General features: G+C 41.2%; 1 protein-coding gene across 3 annotated transcripts in view; it reads left to right on the plus strand.

Moving 5' to 3' along the window:
* Positions 1-23,445, plus strand: part of Tbc1d12 (TBC1D12: TBC1 domain family, member 12) — an 83,092-nt gene that overhangs the window by 3,593 nt on the left and 56,054 nt on the right. Inside the window, exon 2 of one of the 3 annotated variants that reach the window (XM_006526847.2) lies at positions 7,732-7,850. The exons of the other annotated variants lie outside the window; for them this stretch is intronic. Within the exon in view, the coding sequence (XP_006526910.1) occupies positions 7,798-7,850 (53 nt within the window). The 5' untranslated portion in view covers positions 7,732-7,797. The remainder of the gene's footprint in view (positions 1-7,731; positions 7,851-23,445) is intronic. 3 annotated transcript variants of the gene reach the window in all.

Below are 23,445 nucleotides of genomic sequence, written 5' to 3' on the forward strand. Positions count from 1 at the left end.
GAAAGGGCTTTGGAGATCATCAATCCAACCAGTGTACCCTGAGTGCTTGCTTGGTGCCAAGCATTGAGAATAGTCAAGGTTGAGACTTTATTGTCTCGTATTTGTCTAGTAGAGGAAAACAGACACATAGATCTATAGTGCAATTTGTGAACAAATCTGTATTAGGAGCTTTCATCCTATTAGCTACAGGCAGAATTTTTCATCAAATTTTGAACTTTTTTTAACCTTTCATATAACTAGATTTTGTTCCTATGGCTACCTTATTCATATATCAGAGAACTGGGTTTTTCTTTTCAGCTGTGTATGTATGTGTGTGGTATGCATGTTTGTGCCTTTGTATGTTCCCATGTGTGTGGATTGTCTTCCTTCATCACTCTTTACCTTAATATATTGAGGCAAGGTCTCTTGGTTGAGCCCAGAGTTCACTCACATGGCTAGACTGACCTGGGGGTTCCCTATCTCAGCTTCCCAACTGTGGGGATTACAGGCAGGCTACCACACCTATCCAGCCTTTATGTGTATTCCTGGGATATGAACTCAAGTCCTTATGGGAAGTACTTTCCTGGCTGAGCCATCTTCCTGTCCCAAATAACTGGGTTTAAATATTAACAAACAAGTCCCCAAAATGTACGTACTTGAAAGCTAATTTCTGTTTTGAAGTTTCTGAAGTTTTTACAAGAATGACTTGAGTGAGGTGGGCACATGGGGTGCATAGCTGTCAAGATGCCTGTCGGGGTTCTAGACACCGCGGCTTCCTTTGTTTTGGATAGAGCAGAATGAGGGACGTTTTTCCCTTGGCATTTAGCCAAAACCTTAGCTGCATTTTGGCCATCTTAAAGGCAGGCACTGTGACATTCATCTCTGAGTGTGCAGCATCTAACACTGGCATGAATAACCCATTCAAATTGGGTTACATTGGCCACTTCCATGTCTCTTCTTTGCTGTTTTCTGAAGCGTGTGATTGTGACCAAATTTTCAATCCTTAAAATAATCAGTAACTACCCATAGTCCTAGCAACTAAAAAATTATATATTGTTATTATTATTTTTTAATTATTTGGTTATAGAATGAGCAGAGTAACTGCCTCCCCCATTTTTTTAAAAGATTTATTTATTTATTATATGTAAGTACACTGTAGCTGTCTTCAGACACACCAGAAGAGGGCGTCAGATTTCGTTACAGATGGTTGTGAGCCACCATGTGGTTGCTGGGATTTGAACTCTGGACCTTCGGAAGAGCAGTTGGGTGCTCTTACCCACTGAGCCATCTCACCAGCCCCTATTGCTGTTGTTATTATTGTCTGTGTACAGTCGTCAACTGTAGTTCCTACTGAGGGTTACCTTTGGAATCAGCTTGTTTTTACATGGATTCTTATTCTTTGGAATACCTTGCTCCTACTTCGTTCTCTAGATGAAGAAGCTCAGTATTTAAAGAAGGCTGCTCAGCTAGTGGTAGCTAGGGTTAATCTAGATTCCTGACTGCCAGTCTCTCTTTGCATTGAGTTGCTACTTCTTTGATACTGTTCTGTCCTACCTATTCATGGTGGTTTGAATCTACTTGGCCCAGGGAGTGGCACTATCAGGAGGTGTGGCCTTGTAGGAGAAAGTGTGTCACTGGTCACTGGAGGGGTCAGCTTTGAGACCCTCCTCCTAGCTGCCTAATGCCAGTCTTTTCCTGACTGCCTTGGAACAAGATGTAGAACTCTCAGCTCCTCCAGCATCACGTCTGCCTGGATGGTGCTGTGCTTCCTGCCTTGCTAATAATGGACTGAACCTCTGAATCTGTAAGCCAGCCCCAATTTATACGAGTTGCCTTGGTCACGGTGTCTCAACCCCTAAGACACTCTTCATCCTCTTTGTTTCTCTTTTTTACCTTTTATTACTTTTTCCCCTTAACTAGACAAAAGTCTATAACAAATGTTTCAAAAGTAGCTTCATGGTTGGCACGCCAGTTTTCCCAGTACTGGGGAAACTGAGGCAGGAGGATTGCTGTGAATTAGAGGCCAACTTGATACAGACAGAGGCCTTGACAAAAAAACAAAACAAAACAAAAAAGGTTTATTCTTGTTTTTATTCAATGGTGGGAAGAATTTTATGGCAATTTGTATATTAGCTGGTACTACTCTGTGTATACCAACTCAGCAGGGAGAAGAAAAAATATTTTAAAAAATTTTTTTCATTTTTAAAATAATTAATTTTGCTGGGTGTGGTGGCGCATGCCTTTAATCCCAGCACTTGGGAGGCAGAGGCAGGCGGATTTCTGAGTTCGAAGCCAGCCTGGTCTACAAAGTGAGTTCCAGGACAGCCAGGGCTATACAGAGAAACCCTGTCTCGAAAAACAAAAAACAAACAAACAAACAAAAAAAACAAAAAAAAAATTTGATATAGGGTCTTAGACTGCCTTGGAAATTGCTGTGTAAATGAGGATGGCCTCAAATAATTTTAATTCTGTAAAGTGAATTATTTATTCTAGCTAGCCTGTATGAGAGACACAGATCTTGGTATTTTATTTTCAAGCCATAAGCCTAGAGTGGGCAGGTTTTACGCTATTCTAATTTATATCCAGGCATGTGTCCCTTGATACTTGCTGCTGGAGTCTCATCTGGGCGCATTTTGTTCTCTCAGCTTGTCCTCAAGATACACTTTACCTGGCCATGGCCATGTACATGGTCCATCTCCTCTTGTCCTGGCCTCCTCTCTGTCTCCTTTCTTCTCCCCCTGGTCTCTCCTGAGAGTCCTCACTTGTTCCTCAGGTTCTGCCTTTCTCACAGGCTCTAACCTTTTATTAACCAATTAACTTTGAATTAGGGAGCAAGGTTTACACAACAAAGGCCAGTGTACATGAGAATTCTCTTGTCTGTGGGCAACCAGATTTTGGGGTTCAGAATTTAACTTTTGTATACATAGCATCAGACCAACCTCCAATACTTGGTCCCCTTACTTCTACTTCCTATGTGGCTATACCACCAGATTTAGTGTTTGTCTGTTATTGTCTAACTACCTACACCCCCACCCCCATCCATGCATCCATCCATCTGTCAATTGCAGGGTGTCACTCTGTAGTTCATAGTGTACTAGAGAACTCAGTATGTAGCCAAGGCTGGCCTTGAGTTCATAGGTAATCCTCCTGTTTCAGCCTCCCAAATTACTGATATTATAGACATGAGCCACAGTGACAATCTTAAAGGAATGAAAACCTTGTTTAGTGTCAGCTGGGCTTTGTTCTTCAAAGATCTCAAGAATCTGTGCCCCCAACCACCCTTCTTCACTTTTTCCTTTTTAATGTTTTAAAAAAGTTTTATTTACTTTGTTTTATGTGTATGACTGTTTAGCCTGTGTAGAAGTGTGTGTGCCACCTGGTTGCCTTGTGCCTATTGAAGTCAGAAGACAGTGAATGGCTGACCCTGTGGAATTAGAGTCATAGTTAGTTAGTTGTGAAGCCATCATGTGGGCTCTGGGAACTGAACCTGAGTCTACTGTAAGAACTCTTGGGGCTAGAGAAATGGTTCAGTGGTTCACAGGCTGACCTTCCAGAGGATCCAGGTTCATCCACAATTCCTAGCGCCCACATGGTGGCTCACAATGATGTCCAGTTTCAGGGGATCCAAAAGTCTCCTCTGGCCTCTGCAGGCACCAAGCATAACTATGGTTCATGGTGCACATCTATACATGTAGGTGTAACACTTATGTACAGAAACAACAACAACAACAACAACAACACACCTGAAACAAAGCCATCAGGTGCTCTAACTGCTTTCTTTGGTGCCCATTTTCTGTTTCTTAAAAATCAAATAACTTTAAGCTATTTTTTGTGGGTCTTTCAAACACTTTCTTACTTTCAAACACAAATGGCTTTATTTTGCACATACAGTAATAGACCTCAAATATCTACTAAATATTACAGATGTGAACTGAGTTAAAAAGGATCTGAAAAATGCTGTTTCTGTTTTTGTTTTTTTTTTTTTCTAGACAAGGTTTCTCTCTGTAGTCCTGGCTGTCTTGGAACTTAGCCTGTAGACCAAGCTGGCTTTGAACTCACAGAGATCCACTTGCCTCTGCCCTTGAGTGCTGGCAATAAAGTCATGCTTGGTTTTGTTTTGTTTTTTCCAGCTTTAAAATAAGAAGGTTGCCAGAGATATGCCAAGAACCATTCCCTTGGGCTGTAAAATCTCTGATGAAGATGTGAGATTTGTTTTGTTTTGTAATGCCTACCTTAGCATAGTCATATTAAACGGCAGCTGTCTCTTATTCTGTCTCTTAGATGTAGACAGCATAAACCAGCATCTACTGTGTAGCCTAAGTGGCCTCAGACTGCAAAGCTACTCCAGCGCTGGAATTATAGACATTTGCTGCCTTCTCGCTTCAGATCTGCCTTTTTCTACTGTAATTTCTTCGGAGGATGTGTATGTTATAGAGAAATAGTATCTCTGAAACCTAACCAACTTAATGGAAAAGACTGGGGTAGTGTTTGTGTACCGCCGGGGGAAGCATTACCGTCGGTGTGAATGCCCTTACGTGTGTGATTAGGTGGATGTTGAGCTGGACTCTTAAACGGTGAAATGAAGGGTAGATTAAAAACATCGAAGAAGGAACTAAAAAGGAATGTTGAGAAAGATTAAAGTAGTTCTATCTCTTTTTAGGGAACATACTAATATAGATAGGTAAAGCCACATTTTTAGCTTAATTGTAAAATTAAGCTAAAATTTTAACTTGGCTTACTTACACTCTTGGTACTGTGTTGTCATGGGAGGTTTTTAGAAAGAGCAGAAACATTTGGAAACTTTGAGGCAGTGCATCTGTTTCCATCTCTAATGTATTCAGAAAAGCAAAGAGAAGTCTTTCCCGAGGCTGGAGGCTGCCGTTCCTCCCAGGTCCTCCGCAGCCCGCAGCTCCGTCAGCTCCATGAAAGGAAAGCCATCCCAGGTGCTGCTATTGGAGAGTTGCTTGGGGCTTACTGCTGAGATTCCTTTATATTCTCTCTCTCTCTCTCTCTCTCTCTCTCTCTCTCTCTCTCTCTCTCTCTCTCTCTCTCTCTGTGTGTGTGTGTGTGTGTGTGTGTGTGTGAATCCATTTGCTAATGCTCTTGCTTGTGGTGGCCAGGCAATTGGTATCAGATGTCTCCTTCTATCATTCTCCACATCATCATCATCATCACCATTGCTTTGTTTCTTTGTTTGTTTAAGACAGGGTCTCTCAGGGTCACTCTTGGGTAGGCTGGATGGACAGAGAGTCACAGTCTATCTCTGCTCACCTAAGCTCATCACTGGGGGGTTGGGTATCTGAACTCAGGTTCTATGTTTGGGCATAGTTCATTGACTGTCACCACTGACTGACTTTAAAAAAAAAACAAAACCAAGCTATTTATTTTGTGTATGTGTTTATATAAATGCTGTGGAGCGAGTGTGGAGGTCAAAGGATAGCTTTTGAGACTGAGTCATCTCAGCTTTGCAGTGGTGTTTTTTTTTTTTTTTTAAGAGATATTGTCTCTATGTTGCCAACTTTAATTGTGCAGGAATTCTATTTTTACTCCAGAAGAGGGCATCAGATTTCATTACGGATGGTTATGAGTCACCACGTGGTTGCTGGGATTTGAACTCGGGACCTTCGGAAGAGCAGTCGGCACTCTTAACCACTGAGCCATCTCACCAGCCCCTTTTCTTGGTTTTTTGAGACAGGGTTTCTCTGTGTAGCCCTGGCTGTCCTGGAACTCACTCTGTAGACCAGGCTGGACTCGAACTCAGAAATCCGCCTGCCTCTGCCTCCCAAGTGCTGGGATTAAAGGCGTGCGCCACCACTGCCCGGCTTGCAGTGGTTCTTAAATTTGACAATTACTTGGAGGGAGAGTTATCAAGAGTGAATTGTTTTGTTTCTAAGTGATGATTTCTGGATTCAGTAGAGTGTAGACGGAATCTCCCTGGACTCTGAAGCTGGTAACCGTAGCCCCCACCATTCTGATGATGGTTGTTGGACAGCAATCACTGGAAAGCTAGTGCTTCACCTAGCTGACTGACGGACTGGTCTCCCTGGGTGGGAACTGAATGAAAACACAGCACACAGATTTACAGCTCATGGTACTGCTTTGATTTAAAGCTTGGTCAGATCTGCTTATTGTCATTAACAGAGAGCAATAGAGAACAGACGAAGAAATCTAAAATATAGCATTTTACAAGCTTGAAAATTCCTGTCTGCATACTTAATCTCAGTTTTCTTTTAATTAATGGGAAGAGGCTGTTATTTATGCTGCTTAGACTGTGCTTGTCTGCTTTAAGGAAAGCTTTTAGCTTGTAAGATCTTCCTGGGTTCCCCGCTGCAGCAGCATTTTGTACTGTTTTACAGAGTATCAACAAGCATGTTATTTTCCCTTCCTTCTGAAGTTCTGCACAGACCATGGCTCGGCTCATATCCCATGGAAATTTGCTGCTTCAGCCTTTCTTGAACTCATTTTTGTGGCTAAGAGAGGGAAACCCATGTGACTGTCTGGTTTTTCAGCAAACTCTTTCCTGCAATTAAGAGAAGTTTACCTTAGGAAACCAAGCTGGCTACTTTAGGGTGAACTTGATAATCATGTGTTTAAGTTACCCCTGAATTTGGCTTTTCAATTCCTTTTTTATTTGAATTTCATGTTGTGTATTTTTTGTATTAGAAAATATTTCTGTCTTTTCCTAACCCCACATAGATTAAAACATTTGGAACTGAGCATGATAGTTTTAAAAATTAATCTATTTATTCACTTTACATCATAATATTAGCTCCCCCTCTCCTCCCAGTCTCCCTCTCTTGCAGCTCCTTTCCCCATTCCCCCTCCCCTTCTCATCTGAGGAGGAGCCCCCTGTACCACCCCCACCCCCATTCCTCTCCCAGCACCCCCCACAGTCAGTCACTGCAGGACTAGGCACATCCTCTCTCACTGAGGCCAGACCAGGCAGCCCAGTTGGGGGAACAGGATCCACAGGCAGGCAACAAAGTCAGGGACCAGCCCCCACTCCAGTTGTTGAGGGACCTGAATGAACATGATAGTTTTTAAATCAAATTATTTCCCTCCCTTCCTCCCCATCCCTTCCTTTCTTTCTCCATCCCCTACCCCAACCCCAACCCCATCCCAAGATGGGATTTTCTTGTGTAGCCCTGTCTATCCTGGAACTTGCTTTGTAGACCAGGCTGGCCAGGAACTCAGAGATCCTCCTGCCTCTGCCTCCAGAGTACTGGGATTAAAGGCGTGCCCACCAGCATTTGGCTACTATTTTCTTATATTTCCTCAAATACTGTGATACAGGAGTGCCCTATCCATCAGACTTCCAAATTTGGTTTTCATCCACACTTCAGTTAACTAGAAGCAATTGTTTTTTGTTTTTTGTTTGTTTTTTTACTGAAAAAACATGTTGAAGAACTGTAACAGCTTTTAGGGGTGGGGGGTGGGGTGGGTTTTAGGGGTGGGTTTTAGGGGTGGGTTTTAGGGGTGGGTTTTAGGGGTGGGTTTTAGGGGTGGGTTTTAGGGGTGGGTTTTAGGGGTGGGTTTTAGGGGTGGGTTTTAGGGTTGGTTTTTGGGGTGGGTTTTAGGGGTGGGTTTTAGGGGTGGGTTTTAGGGGTGGGTTTTAGGGGTGGGTTTTAGGGGTGGGTTTTAGGGGTGGGTTTTAGGGGTGGGTTTTAGGGGTGGGGGGTGGGGTGGGAGGAGGAGATTTAGATTATGAAATAAAACAAAGCTAATTGCTTTGTCCACACTGTTGTGACTCAGGTCGTGAGGAAGATGAAGCCTGGGAGGCATGGAACCGTGCTTACAAATGTGAGCTGCTGCTAGAGAATGAATGTGAGGAGGTTTAGAGAGAAAGACTTGCTGGGAAGAGTGAATGATAGGTAGGTTGAAATTAGCCCTTGATAATAATTTGGCTAGTACCTTGACCTGCGGCACTCAGGGTGCATCTACAGATTATGTCTTTCAACTTCTTCTATTCTTTAGGTAGCTTCTTTTAATGTCTTCATTCTTTCAAAATTAACTTAAAAAATTAAAATTAAATGTTGAGTCTTACTGTGCAGCTTGGCTGGCCTGGAACTCACTGTACAGACCAAGATTGCCTCACATTCACAGTGAGCCACCTGCCTGCCTCTGCCTCCTGAGTGCTGGGGCAACAGTGTGCAGCACTGTAATTTTGGTTTAGTCTCTACAGGCTGATTTGGGTAAATCTGGGGATTAAAATGTACCTGTATGAGGGGTTAGAGAGATAGATGGCTTACCAGGTAAGAACTATTTGCTGTTTCTGCAAAGGACTTGGATTTGGTTCCCAGTACCCACATGGTGGCTCACAACCGTCTCTAGGGGCACTAAGCACACACATGTTGCACATATATACATGCAGGCAAAACATTCATACACGTAAAGTAAAAATAAATCTTTTTTTAAGACGTACATATTTGAGGGCTCATGAGATGGCTCAGAGGTTAAAAACACTGCTCAGGTTCTAAGTTTAATTCCCAGAAACCAAAATGCCATCTTCTGGCATATAGGTGTACATGCAGACAAAGCACTCCTACATTTAAAATAAATTATAAATAAATACATAAATAAAGGTTTAAATTAAAAAGTACGTATTTGAAAAATTAATAGAAAAAGTAAGACAACCAGGTGTGACACACACTTTTGTAGTCCCTGCACTTAGAGAGGGATAGAAGCAGGAGGACAAATAGTTCAAGGTTAGCTTTAGCTACACAGCAAGTTCAAAGCCAGCTAGTGATACAGGAGACCCTGTCTCCAAAGCAAACAAACAAAAGTAAGATAAATGTAATAGAGTTTTATACAACATATTCTTACTTGAGTTCCAGAGCTAAAAAAGGAATATTTCCCTTACTAACTTTAACAATATCAAATGGTATTTAAACCTCTCTTACTCATGAGTAAAAAATTCGTTGTTTATGATCAAAAACATGCTGTGGAGAAATTTAATTCTAAAGTAGTTATAAAACTTTCAAATATGCTGGGCAGTGGTGGTGCACACCTTTAATCCCAGCACTTGGGAGGCAGAGGCAGGCAGATTTCTGAGTTTGAGGCCAGCCTGGTCTACTGAATGAGTTCCAGGACAGCCAGGGCTACACAGAGAAACCCTGTCTCAAAAAACAAACAAACAAACAAAACTTTCAAATATGTAAGGTTCATATCTTAACAGTTTCTATATTCTGTTTTTCACTGTAGTGACCTTTTAAAATAGTGTCAATAGAGAGTTCCACTGAAGAATTAAATTTCAGTTGCTTTTTTTACTTTCATGGTTCACTGACTTCCTACCTCTATTTGACTGTTAAAACTTTGGCTTGTGTGGATGAATTCTAGGATAGGCCATAAAGCAAATGTGGAGGTCGGAGGACACTTGGGTAAGTCAGTTCTCTCGCTCCATCATCTGTGCCTGGAGATCAAGCTAAAGTCATCAGGCTTGGTAGTAAGCACTCTTACCCCACTAAGTGACTTTTGTCTTTTGTCTTTTGTTTTGTTTTGTTTTTAGACAAGTTCTCTAACTCACAGAAATCCATTTGCCTCTGTCTGCCAGTGTTAGGTTTAAGGGCCTGTACCAGCACACCTGACCCCAATTGACTTTTTACTCTATTAGTATTACTGAGAATTAAAGAGATGGCTAATGTTGAAAAATAAGGGATTTGTTATTTGGAACTAGGTATTTATTCCAAAGATTTTCTTTCTTTCTTTCTTTTTTTCTTTTAGTGGATATTTTCTTTATTTACATTTCAAATGTTATCCCCTTTCCCTGTTTCCCCTCCGCAAACCCCCTATCCAATCCCCCGCCCTGTTTCTATGAGGGTGCTCCCCAACTTACCCACCCACTTCTGCCTCCCCAACCTGGCATTCCCCTACACTGGGGCATCAAGCTTTCACAAGACCAAGGACCTCTCCTCCCATTGATGCCCAACAAGGCCATCCTCTGCTACATATGTGGCTGGAGTGATGGGTCACTTCATGTGTACTCTTTGGTTGGTGGTTTAGTCCCTGGGAGCTCTGGGGTGTCTGGTTGGTTGATGCTGTTGTTTTCCTATGGGGTTTCTATCTAAAGATGAATGATATTTTTGTCATTATTGTACAAGATAATCAGCATGATAATTAAACATACACTTGGAGGATGGTGCCTGTCTTTGTAATGTAATTCCCAAAGCACAAAGATATGGTCAGGAATACTAGATAGGGATTGGTTTTCAAAACTGGCACTTCAGAGTGTGGTAGTGGCACCTTTAGTGCCATCTATTTGGGAGGCTGAGGCAGGAAGATCTCTAAATTGGCCCAAAGGACACAGTAAGCGCTCATCTCAAACAGAATAACCCCCAAAACAAAAAGTAAAGCCAGTACTGCCTTGTAGCTCCAGTAACTCAGAACTGAGCTAAGACTCTTTTGTTCTTATTAAGATCATTAAAACACTGTCTGGCAATTTAGTTGTTCATTTTGTAGAAGCACACCATCATATAGGAAATTCAAGATATCTTTGGTTACAGTTGGAATTTCACACATTAGCAAAATATCAATGAAACCCAGCATTACCAAGGAGAGCAGAGCTTGGGGGCGGATTTTGAGGGTTTACTGGACGGTTACTTACCCTGTTTGAATTGTTTCAACCTGAGTTCACTTTCTCAAGGCAGCCAGCTGAAGGTATCAGTACAGTGTTCTTCATGTTGAAGCACAATATCATAGTTTTGATATGCCTTCTAGAACCACAAGAAATAAGTCAGTTCTTCATAGGACTTTGGATGAAATGGGATCTAGTCAAATAGTCCAGACTAGCTTAGAACTTCCACCACTTGAGTACTGAGATTTTAGATATGCCCTACCATGCCTAACCCACACACATAGTTCTTACTAGCTAGTGTGCGATTCTTTATTTATTCAACAATTTTATTGGGGTCTATTATATACACTGTGCATTAGGAAAATAGATAAAACATTTTATTTAACAATTAAGGGCAGGGCCATGGTGATACATACTTTTTTTTTAGTCTCATCACTAGGAAGCAGAGGCAGGCAGAGCTCTGTGAGTTCAAGGGTAGCCTGGTCTACAAGGCAAGTTCCAGGACAGCCAGAGCTACACAAACCTGGTCTCAAAAAACAATGAACAAATACTTCCGGTAGGGCTGGGAGATGGTTCAGTTGGTAAAGTGCTTGCTACTCAATATGCTGAGTTCTGATAGCCAGCACCAATACAAAATCTCAGTACTGTGGGAGGCAGACATGGATAGATCCCTGGAATTCTCTGGTTAGTGAGCCTAGTGGAATTGGTGAGCTCCAAGTGCAGCCACTAAGAGACCCAGTCTCAAAAATAATGTGGAGAGTGACTGAGGAAGAAGAAATCCAGCATCATAACACACACCACAACAACGAGAGATCGATATCCTATAAAATCAGCATTTAAAATAGTCCCCATTTAGTGTTAGCAGCTTCAAAGCAAGAGATTAACTTTGGAGTACAAAATGAGGAAATTCTTCACTAAAAGCAAGCTTGACTTTTTACTAGAGGATGAGGACTGGATTGGAATGAAGCTGTCAGCGATACAGACTCATAGATAGCAGCGTGTCCAGAATTACACAGGCAACAGTACAAAGCTTTTGTTTTGTACAGCACAATACTCGTCAGTATGATTGGCCCTGAGGTACATGAAGTAACGTGCAAACCAGAACCACGCAGGTGGGAACTAAATTTACACGACCAAGTTAGTTGATTCTGTCCCATGAGGATGACTGTAGTGCCCTGATCAGCTTTTACTCAGCCTTGGGGATTGGTTCAGACTCTCATACATGCTAGGCAAAGGTTCTCACAACTAAAATGCATTTCTAACCTTCATTTATTAGAAGGTAGGTTCTCAGTAATTTGTCCAGACTAGCTCTGAACCCATCAGTCCTCCTCCTTACCTCCTGAGTTTCTGTAATTACAGGCCTGGACTACTACTAGGTTGTGCCTCCACTCTCCAGTGAACAAAGGTACTTTTATTAGTGGTTAATAATTTTGAGTTGGGAAGAAGGGGTCTCATATAGCTCAGCTGACATCATCTTGGAGCTGAGGACATCTTGATCTTTTGTGGCCTCTTCCTCAGACCCAAGAATGCAGATGTGTACTGCCATGCTCGTTTAATGAGCTTCATGCAAGCATTCTACCAACTGAGCCAAATGCAGATGTGTACTGCCATGTTGGTTTAATGGGTTTCTGAGCTTCATGCAGCATTCTACCAACTGAGCCAAATGCAGATGTGTACTGCCATGCTCGTTTAATGAGCTTCATGCAGCATTCTACCAACTGAGCCAAATGCAGATGTGTACTGCCATGCTCGTTTAATGAGCTTCATGCAGCATTCTACCAACTGAGCCAAATGCAGATGTGTACTGCCATGCTCGTTTAATGAGCTTCATGCAGCATTCTACCAACTGAGCCAGAGGCTTAGGAGCCTCTTCTTCAAAAACAACAACAAAACAAACAAAAGCTAAACATGCTTAGGATTGTGTTTCAGAATAGTAACTTGTAGCAGTGTGGCAGATATTTTGGAACTTGAGAAACCCAGGACTAGAGTCAGCTATAGTAGGGGGAGGTGCTTGGTGGTATTACTAAAGTATAGTGTAGGTTAATGTAAGAAATAATAAGTAAGACTTTTAATTTTTGTTAGATGAGATAGCCAATAAAGTGGATCATACGCTTATGTCATTGGACTTTAATGAAATGTTGTAAAGGTAAACTTTGAAACCCGACTTTCCTTTTGAGGAAAGTGAAATGACATAAAAAATACTTGTGTGGAAAGTTAGGCCTTTACTGTATTTTGTAAGGAATTCCTTGGGTTAAGGAAGAGTCAGAGAAGCCGTTAGGTGTGTTGCTGTGGATGGGAAAGGAAACAAAAAAGGATGCGAAATGCCAAGGGTGCAGAGTTGTCTGTCCATCTGTTCGTCCCTTCTGTATGCTGCTCATAGCTAGAATGTGGTAGTAACAACAGTTAACCAATTTTGAGAATTGATGAGCTTAAAGTCAGTGTTGAATTTACAAACACAATTACTTGTATATATGTCTCTGTTAAGTTCTAAACTGCCTGAAATTAAGAATTGTATCTTTTAAATTTTTTTCTCTATACATAGACATAGACTATTGAGTTAAAAACTTTTAAGCTGTGGGGATCAGAAGAGGTCGCTCAACAGTTAAGTGCGCTTGCTTACTGCTCTTGTAGGGGACCCAGCTTGAGGTCCGTTCTCGGCTCGCACAGGCATCTCACAAGCATCTGTAACTCTAGTTCCAGACGATCTAATGCCTTCTTCTGGCCTTTGTGAGCACCAGACACTCAGCATGGTGCACAGACATACATGCAGGCAAAACATCCATACACATTAAATAAATCAGTCTCTCTTGGTCTCTGTGTCTGTCTCTCTGTGTCTTTGTTTCTCTGTCTCTGTACTGGCTAGGTTTATGCCATCCTGACACAGCAAGAGCCATTTGAGAGATGGGAACCTCAACTGAGAAAATGACTCCCTAAGATTGGGCTGCAGGCATGTCTATAGGGCATTTTATTAATTAGTGATTATGTTGGCAAACTAAGACCTTTGTGGGTGGGACTATCCTGGGCTGGTGGTCCTAGGTTCTATAAGAAAGCAGGCTGAACAAGCCATGGAGAGTAAGGCACAGAGAAAGCAAGACATGGAGCCAGTAAGCAGCACTCTTCTGTAACCTTTGCATCAGCGGTGCCTCCAGGTTCTTGCTCTGTTTGAGTTCTGACCCTGACTTCATTTGATGATGCATAGAGATGTGGAAGGGTAAGACAAACCCTTCTGCCTACATTGCTTTTGTTGTGGTGTTTCATTGCAGCAGTGATAACCCTAACAGTGTCAATGTGTGTCTATCTGTCCCCTGCCCCATCCTAGAGAGATGGCCAACAATTAAAAGCATTGGCCGTTCTTCTAGGGAACTAAGATTCTATTCCTAGTATCCACTTAGCCCCTCACAAATATAGCTCCAGTCCCATGAGAGCTGATGTACTCTTCTGGCCTTGCTGGGTTCCAGGTACAAATATGGTACGCAGTCACACATGTAGACAAAACACCTATACATATTACAAAAAACAATTTTAAGAGAAAGAACATAGCCGGGCATGGTGGCCCATGCCTTTAATCCCAGCACTCGGGAGGCAGAGGCAGGCGGATTTCTGAGTTCGAGGCCAGCCTGGTCTACAAAGTGAGTTTCAGGACAGCCAGGGCAGAGAAATCCTGTCTCAAAAAGAGAGATCGAGAGAGAGTGAGAGAGCGAGTGAGAGAGAGAGAGAGAGAGAGAGAGAACATATGTTAAAGGTGACTTCCTAATGTGAATACAACTGAGCTTTATCCTAGAAAGGGAAGAAAATAACTTTTCCTTTTGAACTGTTTGTTTTGCTTTTGCTTTTTCCAGACAGGGTTACTCTGTATAACCCTGTCTGTCCTGAAACTTGCTCTGGAGACCAGGCTGGCTTTGAGATCCACCTGCCTCTACTTCCCAAGTGCTGGGATAAAGGTGTTTGCCACCACCACCCTGACTCTTTTGGAATGTTTAAAGAGGGCATTTTAGCAATGTGTAAGATGGAAAAAATGGGGAATGAAGTGAGTGTCTAGCATCTTGATAGTTGGATGGAGCACAGGAACAAGATTAGCGTAATTTGAAACAAACTTTCACAAATACTTATTAGGTGTGATCATGGCAAGTGACAGTATCGGAGTCATCAGCGCCCCTGGAAAGTGGTGAGGTCATTGAGTATGAGACTTACAGGCACCTGCAGTTAGCTGCCTGAGAAAGATGCTTACAAGTGCACCGTTGCCTCGAAGTGTGCATTTCCCCTGAGAAGCCTTGTGGCCTTCCACATTCCTGTAAGCACATTGACCATGGAAGTATCTTACCTGGATGTATTCACTGTACACAGTGGTGGGTTTCATAAAGACGCTGTAGTGTGTTTTATCCTCTCCTCTGCATCCTTTCCCTTCACTCAGGCTTGAGGAAGAACTTTATGTCCATTTGTGTGTCTTTGTATACTGGAGAAGACCAGAACAGCTACAGTGGAGTTGGAGTTAGAGGCAGTTGTAAGCTGCCCAATGTGAGCTGGGAATTTGAGTCTTCTGGAAGAGTAGGAAGCACTGTCAAAGTCTGAGTCATCTTTCCAGTCCCATTGTGAGTAACCTTTGATTTGGTTACAGTGTAAGGTCTCTGCAGCGCTTACTGTTTTTGTTTTTTCAAGACAAAGTCTTGGAATTTTGTAGACCTGGCTGGCCTTGAACTCAGAGATTTATCTGTCTGCCTCCTGAGTGGTAGGATTAAAGGCGTGCACTGCCATGTCCAGCTAAAATTCTTAAAACAGAACAAAACAACTAGAACCTGACTTTGTAACCTAGACTGTCCTGAAGCTCATTGTTTAGCCGAGGAGCTTCAGACTCACAAGGATCGCCCTTATCAGCTTCCCAAGTGATCAGGTCACAAGCAGGAGCCCTCACACCAGCTTTCAAAGTCCAGGAAAGTGGCAGCTTTCACTGTCAGTGTTGCCGTCGGCCGTGGTTGGTTGGTTGTGTCTTGACATAGGTTCTCAAGTGTTCCACGTAGCCAGGCTAGCCTCACATTGCCTCTGTGGAAGTGGGTGATCTTAAAATCGGCATCCTCCTGCCTCCATTTCCCTCATGCTTGGGTTATAGGTGTGTGCTGTCAAGTCTGACTGTAATTTCTGTTCTTTGACAGAGAATAAGGGATGACTTTTTCTTCTTTTTTAATGCTTCTGATCTCTGAACATACTTTGTGTGGTTAAGAGCTGTGTGTTAAAAAATTCTTTATTCTTTTTTATTTTTTAAAATTTGTAGTAGTGTCAAAGATCTAGAAACAGCCTGAAAAAGAAAACACATAAGAATGAATTTTTTTTTAAAGTTTCTTACAGAAAAGTTCTTTGTGTGTGTGTGTGTGTGTGTGTAGTCCACTGAAAGTCTTTTTCAAATGAAAAATAATTGAGCCTTGGAAAGAATGTAAGCAATCTTTGTGCCAGATTTTTAATCCAAAATAATGCAGGATAGCCAGTGTACTGGACTTTAAAGAGACAGTACTTCAGGCTTTTGGGAATCAGTTATGTAGTTTCTCTAACACGTTCGTTTGGGCCTTCTAGTCTTCAGGGAAAGTTAGGAACAAAGTTAAGGAAGTTGATGTATTCTTAGCAGATCAGCTTCTTCTGGAACAAACTTGAAGATGAAGTCATGATTTTTGATTTTTGTTGTTGTTAGAGGTAGGTTCTCTCTGTCTGGCTTGGGACTCACTGTGTTAGACCAGGCAGGCCTCTGCCTCCAGCATCTTTTAAACCTGTGTTCCCCCGACCCCTGGACAAGTGAGTACCTGAATGTGATGTGTGAGATAAATGTTAATATAGATGCAAAATAACCCTAAGAGGGGTATATAAAATCATGGGGTGTTTATCAATCTTGGCTCAGATATTTATGCCTAAATTAGGAAGCAGAAAAAGAGTGGCCCATGTGGTATAGTGCCAATGGCTGGCCTTGGCTTCCGTGTGGTGGATAGACTGAGACAGGCAGTTGTTGGGGATCAGTGCTTAGAGCCGCTGATGGGGGTGGGGGAGGGATCCAGATACCTACAGTGCCCTTTGTCAGTGGCAGCCAGCGATTAGAGGAGTTACTTACCAAACAAAGCTTAATTTACTGGGGCTGGTACTCCCTGTGGCCAGCAGAAAAACTATGACCTCTTTTAATACTTGGGGCCGGCAAGAAAGAGAAGTAAAGAGAAAATTCACACACACATGCACACGAGTGTATGAAACAAAAGGCAGAGTCCTGTAACTTCATATACACAAATATATACGTACATACATGCATACATACATATATACACACACACATACATACAGAACTACAGACAGACATACACATTCACACATAGAATGTTTAGAGCAAAGCTCCAACAAGCAAGCACCAAACGTTTTATACATACATATTCACACACCTATCCACACAATTGGTGATGGAGCAAGCTCCAACACACACCCAGACAAGCTTTACAACTATATATATGTATATGTATGTATATATACATATATATAGTTGATGGGTAGAAGGAACAGTGTACCAACCCCCACTCACTAATCTTATGCATACGCATACGTTGTTGATGGTTGGAAGGAACAATGTTCCAGCCCCCATTTATGCAAACTCTACACATATACTTGCACATAAGTCAATACATTTTTAAACCATTTAATAGGTAATATATGAATTATCACTATGTACAGTATGCACGGATGAACCCTTTGTCCAGCCTTAGAAATCTCTTGTGGCCACTCGGTTGAAACACAGCCCTTGACAGCCGACAGTTGTGCTTACCTCTGAGCAGCAGCTGCTGTTCTGACTAGTCTTCCTTTGTTTCACTCTTTGCCCACTAGGCTGCCCACCCTTACTCACTCTATGTAGTCCAGACTTGCTTCAAACTTGTGATCTTTCTGCTGTAGGATCTATAGTGCTTTTACATGCCAAGCTGTCTCCCTGGCCCTCTTTCTAGACCTCAATGTTTTTCAGTATGGTCATTTAATTTTCTCCATTAAGATACGTTTGTTTGCTTTTTGAGGTAGGGTCTCCCTACCTAGCCCTGGATGGCATGGAACTCACTGTTCATAAGGCTGGCCTTGTCTGCTTCTGCCTCATGAGTTCCTGCACCACTACACCTGATGCAAATACGTTTTTATAAAATTTTGTTAGATTCATTCCAAGTTAACTTGCTTGTATTTTTTTCTTTGTGGTTGTACTTTGCTAAATTTTACATTTCCAGCTGCTGTTGATGGATCAAAGGCTGATTTTGTTTTATTTGTAATTATGACTTTTGCTTCTTCCTTTCCAATCTTTCTATCATTTATTTCTTTTTCTTGCCTTATTTTGCTAAATAAGAACCTTCAATATAATGAATAGAAGTAGATATGGTAGCATCCTTGTCTTGTTTCTGATTTCAAAACAGTTTGGTTTGACATTTTATCAGGAATAATCTATAATAAGGGCTGAAGAGATGGCTCAGCAGTTGAGAGCATTGACTCCTCTTCCAGATAGCCAAGGTTTGAGTCCCAGCACCCACATGGCAGCTTCCAGCCATCTGTAACTCCAGGCCCAGAGATTCAAGTCTAGGCTATGTAAGCACTGTTCACATGTGGTGCATAGACATGCATGCTACATGTAGAAACTTGAGTTTGGGTCTAGCTCCCAAGTAGGGCAGCTCACAACCTCTTGTAATGTGACTTGAAGCTCCAGTGGATACGGTGCCCTCTTCTGGCTTCCATGGAGACTACATACACAGATACCCTTGCCCAGGCTCATGTGCACACATGTAATTGAAAATAAAAGAAAACCTTAAAAAATAATATTTTGGCCAGGCGGGTGGCTCATGCCTTTAATCCCAGCACTCGGGAAGCAGAGGCAGGTGGATTTCTGAATTTGAGGCCAGCCTGGTCTACAAAGTGAGTTCCAGGACAGCCAGGGCTACACAGAAACCCTGTCTCAAAAAACCACCTAATAATAATAATAATAATAATAATAATAATAATAATAATAATAATTTGGTATGAATAGTCTATGTTTTGAGAATTTGGTAGAAATATCACATAACCCCTTTTGCCTGATTTTTTCAAGAGATAATTTTAACTTTTTATTAAAGTGAGACTACTGAAAATTATTTGTTATCTTTTGGATCTACTAATTTCTAGTGTTCTATATTTTGCCAATGCTGTAAATTATTAGCAAATATTTCTTTTAATATTATTTTGAAACTTTTTGCTTTATCTTTTCTGGCTTTTATTCCTTTATCTCTGCCTTTTTGTTTCTGATAAATTACATTGGAAGTTGTATCTTTTTTTTACCTTGACAGAAGACCAGTGTGTATTTGTCTTGTTAGGCTAAGTGTCTGGTACTGTGTTAATATAATGTGTATACTACCTGTAGGCTCTACCCAGTTTAAACATGGGATTCAGTGGTTATTAGTACATTTATAGTTGTGCAGCCATCACCGTGTTTGAGTGTTTTTATCACACTGCTCACGTTTCTTCAGTCCTGACTGAAGCTAAGGCAGCTCCTGACCCGCATCTCACACTGCAGATTTACTTCTCCTGGGTAATTTTCATAAGCTGATTATACAATATGTGCTCTTAAGTATTTGGCTTCTTTGATCTAGATTTTTGTTGTTGTTGTGTTCTTAGTTTATCCTATAACAGTCATTTTCTTGATGTATATTAAATTATTCCCTTATATGTATCTACCATATCACATTCTATTTCTGTATTTAATTATTGATGACATTTAGGTACTGGGATCTGAATCCAGGTCCTCTAGAAAAGCAGTAAGTGCTCTTACCACCCAGCCATCCATGCCTGCATGCCTGTCTGTTGAATCCCCTGGAGCTGGGGTGAACAGACAGTCTGAGCTGCCTTGTGGGTGCTGTGTTGAGCCTGGATCCTCTGGAAGAGCAGCCGGTGCTCAACTTCTGAACCACCTCTCCAGCCCCAGCTCACAGTTTTCTATAACTCAAAGTTCTAGGGAATCTCATGCCCCTTCTTGTCTTCTGTGAACATCTCTGTGTACTGAGGTACCCTGATTTACATAAAAATTACAGTTGCTGGGATCTTGCCCTAGCACCAATTCTCTGGAAAGCATCAAGGGGGATGTATTGGGGAGAACCCTCGAGGGGGCAAAAGTTGGTTTTGCGAAAGTAAAACTTGCTTACTATTAATATCATTCACCTTTCTTGACTAAGTCATTCTGAGGCTGGCAGCCCCAGGCCTCTAGCAGTTAATAGCCAATTGTTAAGTCCCAGGCCCTTCTCAGCCCCACCTGAGGCTGAGCGTTCTGTAGCACCTTGTCAGGTAGAGAAAGCAACACTCGCAGAAAGAATCACTCACTTTGAAAACAGACTCTAATCTTTATTTCTAGGAGAAGGGAAAAGGGGAATGACGTTCTAATGTCGTTGAGAAAAACCTGACTATCGTTGTTCTCAGTCATACTTTCTCAGGATACTTGGTCACATGGTATTCCAAGCATCTGTTTTCAAAAGTTCACAAGTTCAAATATAAATTCAAATCATAAATTGAATAAGAACTTACAACAGAGATGTTTACATATATTTCCATTAAGTCTAGTTATCTAATTAAACATTCATTATCTGCCACTAGCTCCATAAGTCATTAAGAGCTTAAAACAATCATTCTTTTTATTTTTATTAGTTATTTTCTTCATTTACATTTCAAATGCTATCCCCTTTCCTAATTTCCTTTCTGAAAATCCCCTATTCCCCCCCCCCCCACCGCCCTGCTCCCCAACCCACCCACTCCAGCTTCCTGGCCCTGGCATTCCCCTGTACTGGGGCATATAATCTTTGCAAGTCAAGGGCCTTTCCTCCCACTGATGGCCGACTAGTCCATCCTCTGCTACATATGCAGCTAGAGACACAAGCTCTGGGGGTACTGGTTAGTTCATATTGTTGTTCCTCCTATAGGTAAAACAATCATTCTTATGTCTTAAGTTTGCATGGTTTTGTCAAGATGCAAATCATCTGCCTAATGTCTCATTAGTTTTGAAGTTTTGTATAGATAAACCAGACAATATTTATTCTTTGTCATTGTACCTACAGTAAGCTGTCCATTTCCAGCTTATGACCTTAGTTATCAGATAATGGTTTCTCAACTGCCGAGGAGGGATGTTTTCCCTGGTTGTAAATATGTTTCAAGCCTGCTTTCTATGCTAGAGCAATCAACTAGTGACACCTAAAGGTTCACAGAGCCGGAATCGCAGCCCTTCTATAGAGGGCTCAAAAATCACTTGTACAAATCTAGGAATTCTATAGAATCATTACTAGGAATTAAAAAATCATCTATTTGTCTACATAACCTTACTACAAGAGAGCACATCTTCATTGAGCTGCAGAAAATCTGTCCAATAGAGTGGATCATTATGCTATTTAACAATAACAGGAAAGACACAGTAACAAGAATCAGTTCTGAGGTGAACTCTCTATGAGCCTTGCAATTTTAGAGTTTATCCATCACAGCCATGCAAAATGATGGGCCATCTTTAGAAAATCATGTTAACTTTTCGTTTCTCTTAAATGGTTTCTGACAAATAATTAAAATGAATTTAAATCCTACAATGAAACATCACATCCTTGATAAGAACTGTAATTCTAAAAATTGTAATTCTCACAATGATAAATATGAGAAAAATAAGAACCCTTATACATTGCTAATGGAAATCTTAAAGGATACAACCTTTTGGAAGTGTTTGCAGGCAAACCACCAATGTACATAAAATAAAAATAAATAATAAATTATTGAAAGGAAGAAAGGAAGAAAGGAAGAAAGGAAGAAAGGAAGAAAGAAAGAAAGAAAGAAAGAAAGAAAGAAAGAAAGAAAAGAAAGAAAGAAAAGAAAGAAAGAAGGAAAGAAAGTTATGAGCTGTCATGTGAGTGATGGAAACTGAAACTGAGTCCTCTGGAAAGGCAGACAATGTTTTTAACCATCTCTCTAGCCACTCACTGTAGTTCTAATTTACATTTTCCTATTCCTTAATGGTATCAATCGTCTTTACATGTAGCTTACTATTCTTCTTTTCTTCTTGAGACAGGGCTTTATTGTATAACCTTGGCTGTCTTAACTAGCTCTGTAGACCAGGTTGGCTTCTAACTTGTCTCTAAGTGCTGGGATTAAAGGTGTGAGCCATTACTACTTGGATACTTAATAGTTTTAGTCTAATTTGGGTAAAATGTGTAGTCAAATTTTGACCATGCATATGTGTGTGTGTGTGTGTGTGTGTGTGTGTGTGTGTGTGTGTGTGTGTGTGAATGTGTGTGTATGCTCATGTGTGCAGATGCCAGTAGTCAATGTCAGGTATATTCTTCCTTTATTCTTCCCCTGTCTTTTGGGGAGTGGGGTATGGATAAAGTAGAAATGTCTTTACTTTTATTTTGTGCATGAGAATTTTGTCTACATGCATGACTATGTACCACACGTGTGCCTGATGCCAACAGAGGCCAGAAGAGGTGATAACTCCACTGGAACTGGAGTTATGGATGGTTGTAAGCTACCATGTGGGAGGCTGGGAATCAAACCCAGGTCCTCTGCAGGAGTAACAAGTGCTCTTAATCACTGAGCCAATTCTCAAGTTCCTAAAATAAAATTCTTTTTTAAAGAATTCTACATAGTGAATTCCAGGAGAGGCAGAGAGAACCTGTCTCAAATAAATAAGTAAATAAATAAATAAATAAATAAAAATAAAGTAAATCTCACAAACTAAAAAACCATTTTGTGCACATGAGTACGGTGTTAGAGGACACCAAAGGAGGGTGTTGGATTCCCTGGAGCTGGAGTTGCAGGCAGTTGTTAACTGGCCTCTATAGGTGCCGGGAATTGAACTCAGGTCCTCTGGAAGACCGGTATGCGCTTCTTCAACTACTAAACCATCTCTCCAGCTCTTCTTTCTAAACTCTTGAAAGTGTCCTTGATGCAGGCAGGAAACAGTCTGTCCATCCATGTGTTACTATTTTCATTTAGCTCCTGCATTTCCCTGATAACCTGTAGCTCTCAGTGGCTTCCTGTATTTTCTAGAGTGGTTAGAGTGATATAACATCATGCATTAATAATCTTATTGTTTAGGCTTTTTCATAGGTGGTCTCTGGAATGTTTCTCTAGATGTTTTCATAATTTGTTGTTGTCGAGAATTATAGGCATTCTAGAGACTATGTTACGCTTGCCTTTCCACTTCGAAGCACTTGCTGGGTTTTGTTTGATGAAAGCTAGCATTTATTTTTACAAGCTATTTTTTGCAAAGTGTATTTTTTTAATATGGCTACATGTTTCTATTCTGTGGTCTGCTAGCAACACAATGTTTTTTCTTACACTTCTGGCTTCAAAAGTGGGATTGCAAAGATTCCTTCCTCATTTAGTGATTTGATAGCCACACAAACTGCTGCTGGGGCAAAAGTGAAACAGATGCTCATGTCTGTGCCAGGGCCCAGGTTGCTCCCAGCCCAACACTGTGCACAGTGCCATGATTTGAAGGCTGTCATCCACTCTTTTCCTAGTACTGGTCAACCACTCCACTGTCACAAGGAGTAGAAGGGGCTGCTCTAGTGGATGGGGTGTGGTAAATGGTTTGTGTTTAAAAATATCAGTCGTCTTCTCTATCTGGTTATTAAAAATATCTGATAAAGCTCTGAAGTTCTAAGGTTATTTCATGTTTAGTTCTACTTTGGTGGCAGAGATGATCTAAATTTCATATGCTGTCCACTTTGTGGTAGTGATGTGTTTTGAAGTACAGATATTTAAATTTGATAAGGTTCAGCTCAGAATCATTTTTATTTTACGAATTTTCCTCTTGGTGTCACTTCCAACAGTTCTTTACATAAACTATGACAACAGAGGTTTCCTTCTGTTTATTAATGTGGACCGAAGGAGGACTTTTGGAATGA

The sequence above is a fragment of the Mus musculus genome, chromosome 19 (genome assembly GCF_000001635.26).
Source record: "Mus musculus strain C57BL/6J chromosome 19, GRCm38.p6 C57BL/6J".
NCBI classification, from domain to species: Eukaryota; Metazoa; Chordata; class Mammalia; order Rodentia; family Muridae; genus Mus; species Mus musculus.